Genomic DNA, 11,825 nt, shown 5'->3' with positions numbered 1-11,825 from the left:
ATTGTTTTTATTTAAAGTATATTTATTAAATAAGGAATAATATAAAATATTTCTGCATATCACTCCATAGACTATTTATATTATACTTTCCACGTTGATTGTTGCCGACTTCAAGACAGTGAGTAAGCGGGCCTTCAACAAAGTGAAGAGCGAATTGCGAATGTCGTCGGCAATTATATGAAGACTTTTTCTTGATTGTAGTCGAAGAAAGCAAAGCAAAATTCCGTCAAAATTGTGCGCGTTCGTGCCCGATGTCTAGTGCTGAAGTCGCCGATAATTCCGTTGACCCCCCGGCGAAAAAGCGGAAGCTAAACACAGGAGAGGCGAGTTGCAAATCCTCAGCAATGGCGAACAATGGAACGCGTGTAGAGGATGAAATTGACGAGAGCTTATATTCACGACAGTTATACGTTCTCGGTCACGATGCTATGCGCCGAATGGCAAATTCGGATGTTTTGATTTCTGGTCTCGGAGGTCTTGGTGTAGAAATTGCCAAAAATGTGATACTTGGCGGAGTCAAGTCAGTAACACTTCATGATGCAAAAACCTGCACCATTGCTGATTTATCATCTCAGTTTTACCTCTCCGAGGCAGATATTGGTAAAAACAGAGCAGAAGCATCCTGTGAACAGCTTTCAGAACTGAATCGCTATGTGCCGACTACATCATATACCGGACCACTTACTGAGGAGTTTCTGAAGAAGTACCGTGTTGTAGTATTGACTGGCGCTTCTTGGGAACAACAGGAGCAAGTTGCTGCTATAACACACGCTAACAGTATAGCCTTAATCATTGCGGACACCCGGGGTCTGTTTTCTCAGGTTTTCTGTGATTTCGGACCCGAGTTCACGGTGCTAGATGTGACTGGAGAGAACCCTGTATCAGCCATGATAGCTGACATTACCCATGAATATGAAGCTGTGGTGACATGCTTGGATGATACTCGTCATGGGCTGGAAGATGGAGATTATGTTACATTTAGTGAGGTAAATAAAAAAAAACAAAGTACATATAATAATTAGTATAATTTTAACTAGTCAACTCGCAAGTTATGCTGTTATAAATACTTGAATCTAAATATATTTGTTAATGGAATATTTGTCATAGATTTGAAATCAATATGAAAGGTATAAGAGGTATCTTCTTAACATTTTTTTATTGTCATCTTTTTCACACAATGTTTATCAATTTTGTGCTCGGAGTGTACAAATACTTCGCAATTTATATTGCAATTTTGAGTTGTTATTTAAAAATTTACTGAAGCAACATTTATTTGTTATATATGATTCCACCATATTTATTTGGAGCACAAACGAATAAATAATAAAACAATATCAAAAATCAATAAGGAATAATTCTTTTGTATATAAAAGTATATAAGTTGTAAAAACATAAAAGTGTTTTTAAGCAAACAATGCATGTAGTATATAATTAAAGCCCTGTCTTGTGTAAGAATATATGATTTACATTTAGAGAAGTATTTTCTAGTAGTCATAATTTTATAAAGTATACATTATTTTAATTTATGTTCCAGATTCAAGGTATGTCTGAGTTAAACGGCTGTGAACCACGTAAGATTAAGGTGTTGGGACCATACACCTTCAGTATTGGAGACACAACAAACTGCTCTAAGTATGTCAGAGGCGGCATCGTCACCCAAGTGAAAATGCCCAAAAAACTTAGCTTCAAACCTCTGAAAGAATCCATCAAGAATCCAGAGTTCCTGATTACTGATTTTGGTAAGATGGATTATCCTCAACAACTGCATGTAGGGTTTGCAGCCCTCCACAAGTTCCAAGCAGCTGAGGGTCGACTGCCCAAACCTTGGTGTGACGCTGATGTCAGCAAGTTCATGAGTGTCGTGGAGAGTATTGTCCAAGGCGAGGAATTGTTTAAAAAGGGTGAAATTGACATTAATAAGGAACTACTAGAAACATTCTGCAAGGTAAGAGTTGAACCCATTAATAACTCACTAAATATTGCTATGTATTTGAACCATGTTGTACATTGGTATTTGACTATTAAATTCTCTTAGGTCTCAGCTGGAGATCTTAATCCCATGAATGCTGCAATAGGAGGAGTGGTCGCTCAGGAAGTAATGAAGGCCAGCTCGGGCAAGTTCCATCCTATAGTTCAGTGGCTGTACCTTGATGCTATTGAGTGTCTTCCAAAAGACAGATCTGGTCTCAACGAGGAGTCCTGTAAACCTATTGGCTGCAGATATGATGGCCAGATAGCAGTATTTGGACAGAATATCCAAAAGAAGATTGGGGAGCTGAAGTATTTCATTGTGGGTTAGTATTAATGAAAACATTCACAAATTACTAGAATATTGGTTCTGCACTTGACTTGTTGCCAAAAATGACGGCAGCAGATCATACTATTTCATGTATTGCCTTTATAAGGTACTTCATTAACTTTAGTAAGTGTCAATGACCCTATACACTGTTCACTGTCACTCGTAATCAACAGTTACAATAACATTGTTGTGTTTTGATTAAAAGTAAATTGTCATGAAGTTTGTTTGTTTAAATGAAACTAATATTTTTCGGATAAACGACGCGTGCTTTATTTTTGTAAAAAACTACATACTCCTGACGTTTTCGGTTACTTTTCAGCAACCGTGATCACGGGCGTCTCGTCTGCCTGTGATCACGGTTGCAATCAATAAATCACGCGTAGTTTATCCGAAAAATATTATTTCATTTAAATGAATAAAACTCGCGAAAATCTTAGACCTCATCAAGTTTGTTTGTTATTATTTACACAATATTATCCTTTATTATCACCTTTGTTCTGAAACAAATTTTGCCTTATTAAGGCGGGATGAATTTTATGTTTGTCTGTTTGCAATCTAGGCGCGGGCGCCATCGGTTGTGAGTTGCTGAAGAACTTTGCCATGATGGGTGTGGGCGCTGCCGGCGGCGCCGTCACCGTTACGGATATGGATCTCATTGAGAAGTCTAACCTCAACCGCCAGTTCCTCTTCCGACCTCAAGACGTTCAGAAACCCAAGTCCAGTACAGCTGCCAGGGTATTTTATTTATTAATTTTAAATATTTTAACTAACTAATGAGAGCAGAATTAAAGGATTAAAATTTTGCCTTCCAGTTTTAATTTAACATATTAGACATTCATCTAATAATTTCTCATAGATGTTGTAGTATACATAACGGGAGCTTCTAATGCACTGGCCATCGTTCACAGTTAATATTTTTTTAATCTTATCGGTTTTCTTTATTTCAGGTTATCAAACAAATGAATCCATCAATGAACGTAATAGCCCAGGAGCACCGCGTGTGTCCCGAGACGGAGTGTGTATATGACGACGCGTTCTTTGAGGCCCTGGACGGAGTGGCCAACGCCTTGGACAACGTGGACGCCAGGATATACATGGACCGGCGCTGTGTGTACTACAGGAAACCCTTGTTGGAGAGTGGCACCCTCGGCACCAAGGGCAACACTCAGGTACAGATGTTACAAGTGTCCTATATATTAGAAGAGCACAAGAAATGTCACAACCCCTAATTTTCATATTTAAGTATTTAATAGTAATCATAATAATTTTCCACCATTCAGGTGGTGGTTCCCTTCCTGACCGAGTCCTACAGCTCATCTCAAGACCCGCCTGAGAAGAGCATCCCGATCTGTACCCTCAAGAACTTCCCCAACGCCATCGAGCACACTCTGCAGTGGGCTCGGGACGAGTTCGAGGGTCTGTTCCGTCAGGCCGCGGAGCACGCCGCACAATACTTGCGCGACCCACACTTCCTCGAGAGAACTATGAATCTACCGGGCAGCCAGCCGCTCGACGCTCTGGAGAGTGTTCAGGTAACGGAAGGCTTAAGATGAAATGTTGTAATTTCTTTAGCACAGTAGTTTAGTAGTTCAGCTCTAGGACTACGAGTTTACATGCTAACTACGGACATGGACCATTTCCCACCGCTTAATCAACTATGTAACAAGGGGCTTCTGTAAGTTTAGCGTTGCTTCGCTTCCAAATGGATCGACCATTTCGATGCGTTTTTTGTCTTTTGAAAGTTTCTTAAGGGTCACTCTTCTACGCTTTGATTAAGATCAGGTATTTTCTAAAACGATGCGAGGCGTTTTTATCCTCTCATCACTGGATCTAGTGCTTTAGACTTTCAGTATAATGGTTAAATGACAATCAATGCGTAGGGTTATAATTTTATAACATTTAGTTCATCATTAATAAATCTTCCCCGTGGGCTTGTGAATAAAGAATTGGAAATGAATTTGTAAGTAGTGAGACGTTGCACACATTACGGTGCCTCACGGTCCAAGTCTTGTCCGCGTTCCTTCTGATGCTATCAATTTATAATAAGTTGATGTTCGACATACATATATTATAACTTTTTGGTGCGTGCCGCCGGTTAATTGACATTTTCCCTATAAATCTTGTAATTCTATGAGTGCAATTTAATATTTGCGCATTTACACTGCGGTTCTAAAATATAAAATATTAATTATAGTAAACAGTAATATTATGTTTCCAGAACGCGATCGTGGACCGCCCCATGAACTTCGACGACTGCGTGACCTGGGCCCGCATGCACTGGGAGGCTCAGTATTCCAACCAGATCAAACAGTTGCTATACAACTTCCCGCCCAAGCAGGTCACTTTACTGGGCGCCCCCTTCTGGTCTGGACCCAAACGGTGTCCCTCACCTCTAGAATTCGACCCTGAAGATGAACTGCACATGGACTACATCGTGGCCGCCGCCAACCTGAAGGCTCAGGTGTATGGCATACCGACGTGTGTGGACAGAGAGAGGATTGCTAAAGTCGCCATGACTGTAGAGGTTAATACACGTTCCACAATTTTGATGTCATTCAGAGCTGTACCGTAATTGGCGCAATTTTGATATTTTTCTTGCGCTATTCACAGAATAAAGTTTATTTTTGTTTTTTATAGGTGCCTAAATTCAAACCGAAGTCGGGCGTCAAAATCGCAGTAACGGATGCTCAGCTGCAACAGAGCGACGACAAAATGGACCAGGATAAGGTGGAGACCATAGTGGACAACTTGCCCCCACCGAACAAACTCGGCAACCTTAAAATAACCCCGCTGGAGTTCGAGAAAGATGACGACACCAACTTCCACATGGACTTCATCGTGGCCGCGTCCAACCTGCGCGCCGCCAACTACAAGATCCCGCCCGCCGACAGACACCGCTCCAAGCTCATCGCCGGCAAGATCATCCCCGCCATCGCCACCACCACATCCGTGGTCGCCGGCCTCGTCTGCCTCGAGCTGTACAAGCTCGCCCAGGGCTTCAACACTCTAGAAGTCTTCAAGAACGGCTTCGTCAACTTGGCCTTACCGTTCTTCGGGTTCTCCGAGCCGATCGCCGCGCCCACCAACACGTACTACGACAAAAAATGGACGCTCTGGGACAGGTTCGAGGTGAAGGGGGAGATCACGTTACAGGAGTTCATAGATTACTTCAAAAACGAGCACAAACTGGATATCACGATGCTGTCCCAGGGCGTGTGCATGCTGTACTCGTTCTTCATGCTGAAAGCCAAACGTCAGGAGCGCCTCAACCTGCCGATGTCCGAAGTGGTCATGAAGGTGTCCAAGAAGAAGCTGGAGCCGCACGTGAAGGCGCTGGTGTTCGAGCTGTGCTGCAACGACGAGGACGACAACGACATCGAGGTGCCGTACGTCAAGTACACGCTGCCCTAACCCGACACCGGCTCGCAAAAAACTACAAAAAAACATCCTCAGAACAGTCACGAACCGAAATTATTCATTCACGGAGAGTCCGCACCCGACGGCGCATTTTTGTGGCATTTAAATGCATAATAGCAACTTTTGTACGACACTCAGTCTCGAGGATCATTTCATTTTAAGTTCGGTGGCCGTCAGCCGCTCCCGCGCCGCGCGGCCCGGCCCGTGCCCGGCCCGCGGCCGGCGGGCGGTCGCGCCGCGCTAGTGTTACCGTGTGGCTTCATGTTTAGTGCTTCGGACACGCCCGCACCCTCGTGTGTCTCTTAATGTTTCATAGTAGTTCGTTGGACCGCGCCCCGTGTCGTATTGCGCTCGCTGTTTTCGTGATTCTACATCGATCGGTTTTACGCCCAGATTTTACGATAATTTTAATGTTTAAATCGGAGGGGTACGTTATATGGAGAAATAAACGATAACTCGATTCAATGTTTTTTTATTTACCTTCCGTATAAATATTACCTTAGTACTAGAGCGTTCGTGTAAAATATTAAAAGCGTAATTATAAAAAAGTAAAAGCAGTACCGGGTGAAACTTGATAACGTTTCGTCTGATACGAGATACAGTTTAAATGTTTTACAATATAAGAGAACCACCGGCTGTTAATAAATAGTTGAAAAAAAAACAATATCAGCCTTCCATAAATATAAAGCTAGTAAAAAACCTCGGTAATGTTAGACTATGCACCAGAGCTGTGGAGGCCGAGATACAACCTTAATATACTTAGCACTACCTTACTGTAGGTCGCCGTGAGGGGTCAGTAGCTGTCGAGACAGTTGCTTAAATATTATTAATAATCATTATTTTTGATTTCTGTGTAATCCTTGTTGAACAAAAATAGATTTGAACTCGTTTGCCGTTGTACATGTTAGTCATTATAAAAAAAATTCTGATATGAGTTGAGTTATCGGTCATGAGTGGGGCCGCAGGCCGAGCGTCTTCTTTTGTCTGTCAATGACTGTCACGCCGATATAAAACAACGTCGACACATTAAATAGTTCGTTATTATTGTGTTCGCGGGTAAACATTACTCTACATACAAGTATATTTCAAGTCACTTTCTCTTTGCTGTGCTCTGTATGTTATGTCGGTTTGTATGCGAGGTTGTTTCTGATCAGCGCCACGGACGACGCCGCGGGCTCGGCATGTAGCGCCGTACGCTCTTGTCGCAGCTAAATGTCTCTGAAATCCACGACGGTATCATTATAATATACAATATGAAAATTATTATATTAAAGTGCATTTCAGATACGTCTTTCAAGTAAAAATAAATAAATTTATGGGAAATTAATATACAGAGTACAAGATTTAAGTTCACAAGTGTTAAGCGTCAATACAACGATATGAAATAAATTGAAAATAAAAAATAAAATATCGTTAGGAGACAAAAATCATGAATATTGAAGCCCAAAGCCACTAGCAAACCTATACTAATAGTAAGGTGATATTGTATTAAAGCGTTAGGGACACGGAATGCAAATAAAGTACGCATCGCATGAATAGTAAGTCGGTTTGTAAGCTGGCAACATTCACGGGTGAGTCAGTAAGCGAGCGAGTCCACGAGTGTTACCATAACTGGATTGAGTCATTATCGACGGAGGCTGGCGCTTGAGGCGCGACGGGAAGGCGCCGCTGTGACTTTGTGACATAACGTCCCTGCGTGTTACATACCAACACCTTATGTTATATTAATATGTAGGAAATATATATGAGTGGGCGACCTAATAAATATACGGATTAGAAAGCGGTTAAAACTACAAACATATTGTGTAATGTCAAAACACGTAATTAAAATATATATATATTTTTAATAGCTACAAGTTCTTTACTGTAAACACAGATTTTTGGAAATCGTAAAGACACGTACATGCGTACAAATCAATCATCAATCAATTTAATTGAAAATCATATTCATGACATGTACACATATATATATAAAAATCCCCGAAACTAGCAGGATTCGAACCTGCGAATTGAGGAATGTGGCATCACCCATGCGCTTCACCCACTTTGCCTATGTACGTACAAGCACACGCTTGTTACCATTACAAAATATATAATATAGAATCCTTTATTCACTGACTCAATAAGGGCAAAGGGTGTTAATGGATGAACCTTGGTGGGCCACAGATACAATAAAACGTGGATGTCTAAGGTCACAATGTTCATTTATATTTAATTTGGTCTGAGGCAAATGTTTAATATGTACATATAAAGTAGTACGTGTGTGATATGTGCTATGTAATAGTCTGTACTAACGTGTGTCGATGTCTGTGTGGGGGGGTGGGGGTGGGGGTGGGAAGGCGGGCGGCCAGCGAGCGGCGCCGGCTGCGGTCCGCGGCGATCAGAGCGCAGCGCTCCGACGACGAGCTGGTGATGAAGGTGTCGTGCAGGGAGTAACACGCAGCTGTTATCTACGAGTTTACATTTATTAAGATTAACGATTTGAGATACCTAAGTTAGTGACAACTATTATCTGTGTCATTTTTAAATAACTTTTATAACAAAAATAATGCTTTTAATACAAGAGAGTTTGCAGTAATTTAACTGTATAATAGTTCAAGCGCTTGATATATAGTATATATTTTTTCTATATAAGAAAATTAAGTCGGTGTACAAGAGTCACTGAACGCGTCATTCGGAGCTCCCTATCAAGTTCTCGTTTCTAAGTCACCTGCTGTATGAGTCGCCGGTGTAGGTCTACATCCGCCCCACGGATGCCCTCCCGCTCCTGGTGCAGCTGGAGGGCGCACAGCAGCGCGTCCTTGATTGTCTGCACGGTGGCCTGGACGCGCTCCGTGCTCATCAAACGACGGACTAGGTAGCCTTTAGCATACGACACTATCTTTGTAGCTGCCATCCGCTGAGGTTGTACATAAAATTGTTTTGTAAGACAACTGAGATACCACGTGAGAAAGCGGAACAAGGAATCTGAAGGAGACTATCAGGAAGGAAGAGAACGACCAGTGACAGGAGACGAGGGAGAACTTACAGTGATATATTAAAACATATCGATTACCAACAAGTACTGTCCTCAGACAAGGACTAGCGAGACGAGTACATTACAGTAGGGGATGTTGACAGTGTCACTGCAGGGGCGTTCGACAGTCCTATTGATCATTATAACTATAGTGAATAACAGAAGTGGAATCTGTTTACCTCCTGAGGCGTCGGCTCTCGCCACTGGTGTGTCTTTCGTCTGCCGGACATACTGTTGATGGAATTCTGAATCGTTTGTTCCATACTCCTGATCGCTTTATCGGTGGACCTACACGAGCCGGTTGTGCTCCTGGTCGCGATGGTCTCCGAGCAGGTGGTAGCCGTGTGTTGCAGACAGGGCGGACACTCATCGCTGTAGTCTGAAGGGAAGGTGACGTTCAGTATGTCAGCCATGGTGTCGTTGGTGCGGTCCGTTAGCTGATCTTTGTCTCTGTCGGAGGAGGCACTGTTATCGTACGTGAGTTTTCTTGATGTGGGAGTGTTCCTGCGGGTCGGGGAACATGCCCGGGGTCGTTGAACCTGCTGACACGACGGACCCTTGCCGACGTCCTTGTCTTCGGCCTTTTTGATGCTCCCTTTTATGTCTCTCGATTTCTTGAGCACGCTGTCACAGTAGTTGATGTAGTTATTGGTTTCTATCAATGTGGATGGCACTGGACTGCCGTGTGATATCTCTGGCTGCTTCTGGTTCATCAGCTGACTCAGGCTGACCGGCCCGCGGCTGCCGTCTTCTTTACTGTGATCGACCCAGGCTTCTTTGACATCTATCGGAGACTTCGGACATATCGTTTTCAGTTGCGTGAACAACAAATTGTTTTGTTCTTCAAAGACCTGTTGAAGTAACATTTGTTCCTTCTTCTGTTTCTCGACGAGGTTCGCCATCTGTATGAGCTGCTGTTTCTGTATCTTATCATAGAGTTCTCTGACCCGAGTCGCGGGGTCTGATTCTGATGTATCAGCATTATTGGGTGTTTCTACTTCAGTTTTTTGTGGAACTTTATTTGGAATTATTAATTGTGCAGGTTTTTGTAAAGGAGTGTTCCTAACCGGACTAGACGAGTTCCTCGGTTTTTGGGCTGGCTCAGACTTGTTGGTTGCCTTGGGAGGGCTTCGTTTTATTCTTTCCTGCGCCAATGACCTCGGTCTTTGCGGAGTGGCCTGCGACACTTTCTTAGAGACAGGTTTCGATGAAACGCTCCGAGGGTTTGCAGCTTTATTTTTATTAGTTAAATTTTTTTCTTTCAGTTCCAAGGCCATAGAGGACCATTTTACTTTGGCTGTTTCTAGATCCCAGCTCCTCCTTTTCTTAGTGTTACTAATGTTCGACATGGACTCGCTCATCGAGATCGAGGTTATATCCATCCCTGTATTTATTGACTGGACCTCCAGATGAGCCAACAGCATGGGACTTGGTATTAAGACCGTGTATGATCTTTGTCTGATTAGTGGTTTTATTTCTGCTTCTTTGACACTCTCCGTGTGAATGTTGTTAAGGGAACCTGTGAAACTCTTACAACTCAGAGAGGGAGGGCCGTCTTGACATAAATTCAGTGCATCTATATGTGTGTCTTTAATGCTGACACTGAAATTTATCTGATCTGCTGCTTGACATTTGCCTTCTTTAACTTCAGCTACAGTTGCTTTAGGTTTCTTAGAATAATCGCAGTCTCTTTCAGGTATCTCAATAGGTGTGTATGAAGTATTTATGCTGTCAACTATGTTCCGACCAGTTTCGTTGATACTCAAACTTAAGTCTATGACGTATTTGGATGAGAGTTTTGATGATGCGCTTTCAGAATCCATTGAAAAGTTGGAAGTGATATTGTCATATGTGTTGCTGACGGGCTGCACTCGGACAATGTTACAATCTGCCAGACATTTCTCTGTTGATAGATGGGTGGAAATGTTATTTAATTCAGATTCTATGGCATCAGGAGACACATCGTAACTTTGTTCTGATTCTGGAAGCTCGGGTGCATCAGTTCTATCCTCACTGGACTCGGAATCACTTTCCACTACATAGGGCTTTAACTTTTGAATCCTTTTCTCAACCTCTTTGGCAAGCAGCTTGTAGTATTGCATTTCTAAGTAACATTCTTTAGAAAGCTGCAAAGACATGGTCATGTAGTTATGAATTTAATAAAAACATATTCAGAAAAACAGCAATCACCTCAGATTCAGGATAAAAGAATAATTTCTGTAATTGAATGCAAACTTTAAACAAGAAAATTAAAAAACAGTCTTTCAAAAAAGTTGTTAATTTAAAAACAGATAACATTATAAATCTGGAAACCATAAAAATATTTAAATAAATCATCGTAATAAAATATATTATATGTTAACATAATAAACAATGATGAAAAACACTTGCCATACTACCAGTTATTAAATTAAATATAAGACAAGTTGAAACTATGTATTTTTGTTGAAAGTACTCACAACGGGCGGCAAGAGTGGGACTCCGTTTAATTTCATGCACGACATGTACTGGTTGGATTGTCGCACTGATTTCACATCCCACGGGTCGTTCATCGTAACAATTTTAAATTATCAGCAGCTGATAATTCATCAGCACTTACTTAAACGAGGACATTACTTGCAAATCACCGTCAGTTTTAAAGTGTTAGTGATTACATCCGCTGCGAAATTATATTGCTAAAATTTGTTTCTGATGTCAGCTGATTACGTCAGGCCTTGATTAATATTAGTCGCTTTAGCATGTAACTATTCTCCATGCAAAATTGATACAAAGCTCCATTAATTGTATATATTTTAGTTTCTTATAATTTATTTATGCGAAAATAAAATACATTACCAAACTTTTCTACACCGTTCAAAACTTTTAAAAGTGGAATCCTAAATTCGACAAATATTTGCTTATTTTTCATTCAAATTAAATGCTGGTAACGGTTTTACATTGGGGCGACAGTTTTTACATTTTTCTGTCCAAATTAACGAACATTTTGCTACAAAAACTAGTCTTACAGAATTTCGATGACATCAAACAACAAAAAGTGTTGCCATGGCCACCGAATCATCGATAACCGCTTTGTAATTTTGTAAACATATCGAT

At 41.5% G+C, this 11,825-nt stretch overlaps 2 protein-coding genes across 8 annotated transcripts; one reads left to right on the top strand and one right to left on the bottom strand.

The window, feature by feature from the left end:
• The first annotated feature begins 110 nt into the window (after positions 1–110).
• Positions 111–6,181, top strand: LOC116770460 (ubiquitin-like modifier-activating enzyme 1). The gene is made up of 8 exons (XM_032661942.2): positions 111–986; positions 1,535–1,945; positions 2,036–2,294; positions 2,859–3,034; positions 3,247–3,468; positions 3,580–3,831; positions 4,518–4,823; positions 4,937–6,181. Exons 1-8 carry the CDS (start codon positions 252–254, stop codon positions 5,708–5,710), a joined length of 3,135 nt encoding a protein of 1,044 aa, XP_032517833.2. The 5' UTR covers positions 111–251; the 3' UTR covers positions 5,711–6,181.
• Positions 6,173–11,747, bottom strand: LOC116770461 (uncharacterized). Of its 7 annotated transcripts, none has more exons than XM_032661943.2 (8): positions 11,568–11,747; positions 11,192–11,476; positions 10,923–10,949; positions 8,912–10,858; positions 8,427–8,615; positions 8,012–8,166; positions 7,323–7,408; positions 6,173–6,934 (listed from the first exon to the last, which is right to left on the bottom strand). In XM_032661943.2, exons 2-8 carry the CDS (start codon positions 11,282–11,284, stop codon positions 6,867–6,869), a joined length of 2,565 nt encoding a protein of 854 aa, XP_032517834.2. In that variant the 5' UTR covers positions 11,285–11,476; positions 11,568–11,747; the 3' UTR covers positions 6,173–6,866. The 7 variants fall into 7 exon arrangements, with proteins under 7 accessions (XP_032517834.2, XP_032517836.2, XP_061383784.1 ...); XM_032661945.2 differs by having other exon boundaries at positions 11,192–11,407; XM_061527800.1 differs by having other exon boundaries at positions 11,192–11,391.
• Between the last annotated feature and the right edge of the window lie 78 nt (positions 11,748–11,825).

This window comes from Danaus plexippus (genome assembly GCF_018135715.1).
Source record: "Danaus plexippus chromosome 13 unlocalized genomic scaffold, MEX_DaPlex mxdp_15, whole genome shotgun sequence".
Classification (NCBI taxonomy): Eukaryota; Metazoa; Arthropoda; class Insecta; order Lepidoptera; family Nymphalidae; genus Danaus; species Danaus plexippus.
This window is presented reverse-complemented; position numbering and strand designations above follow the sequence as displayed.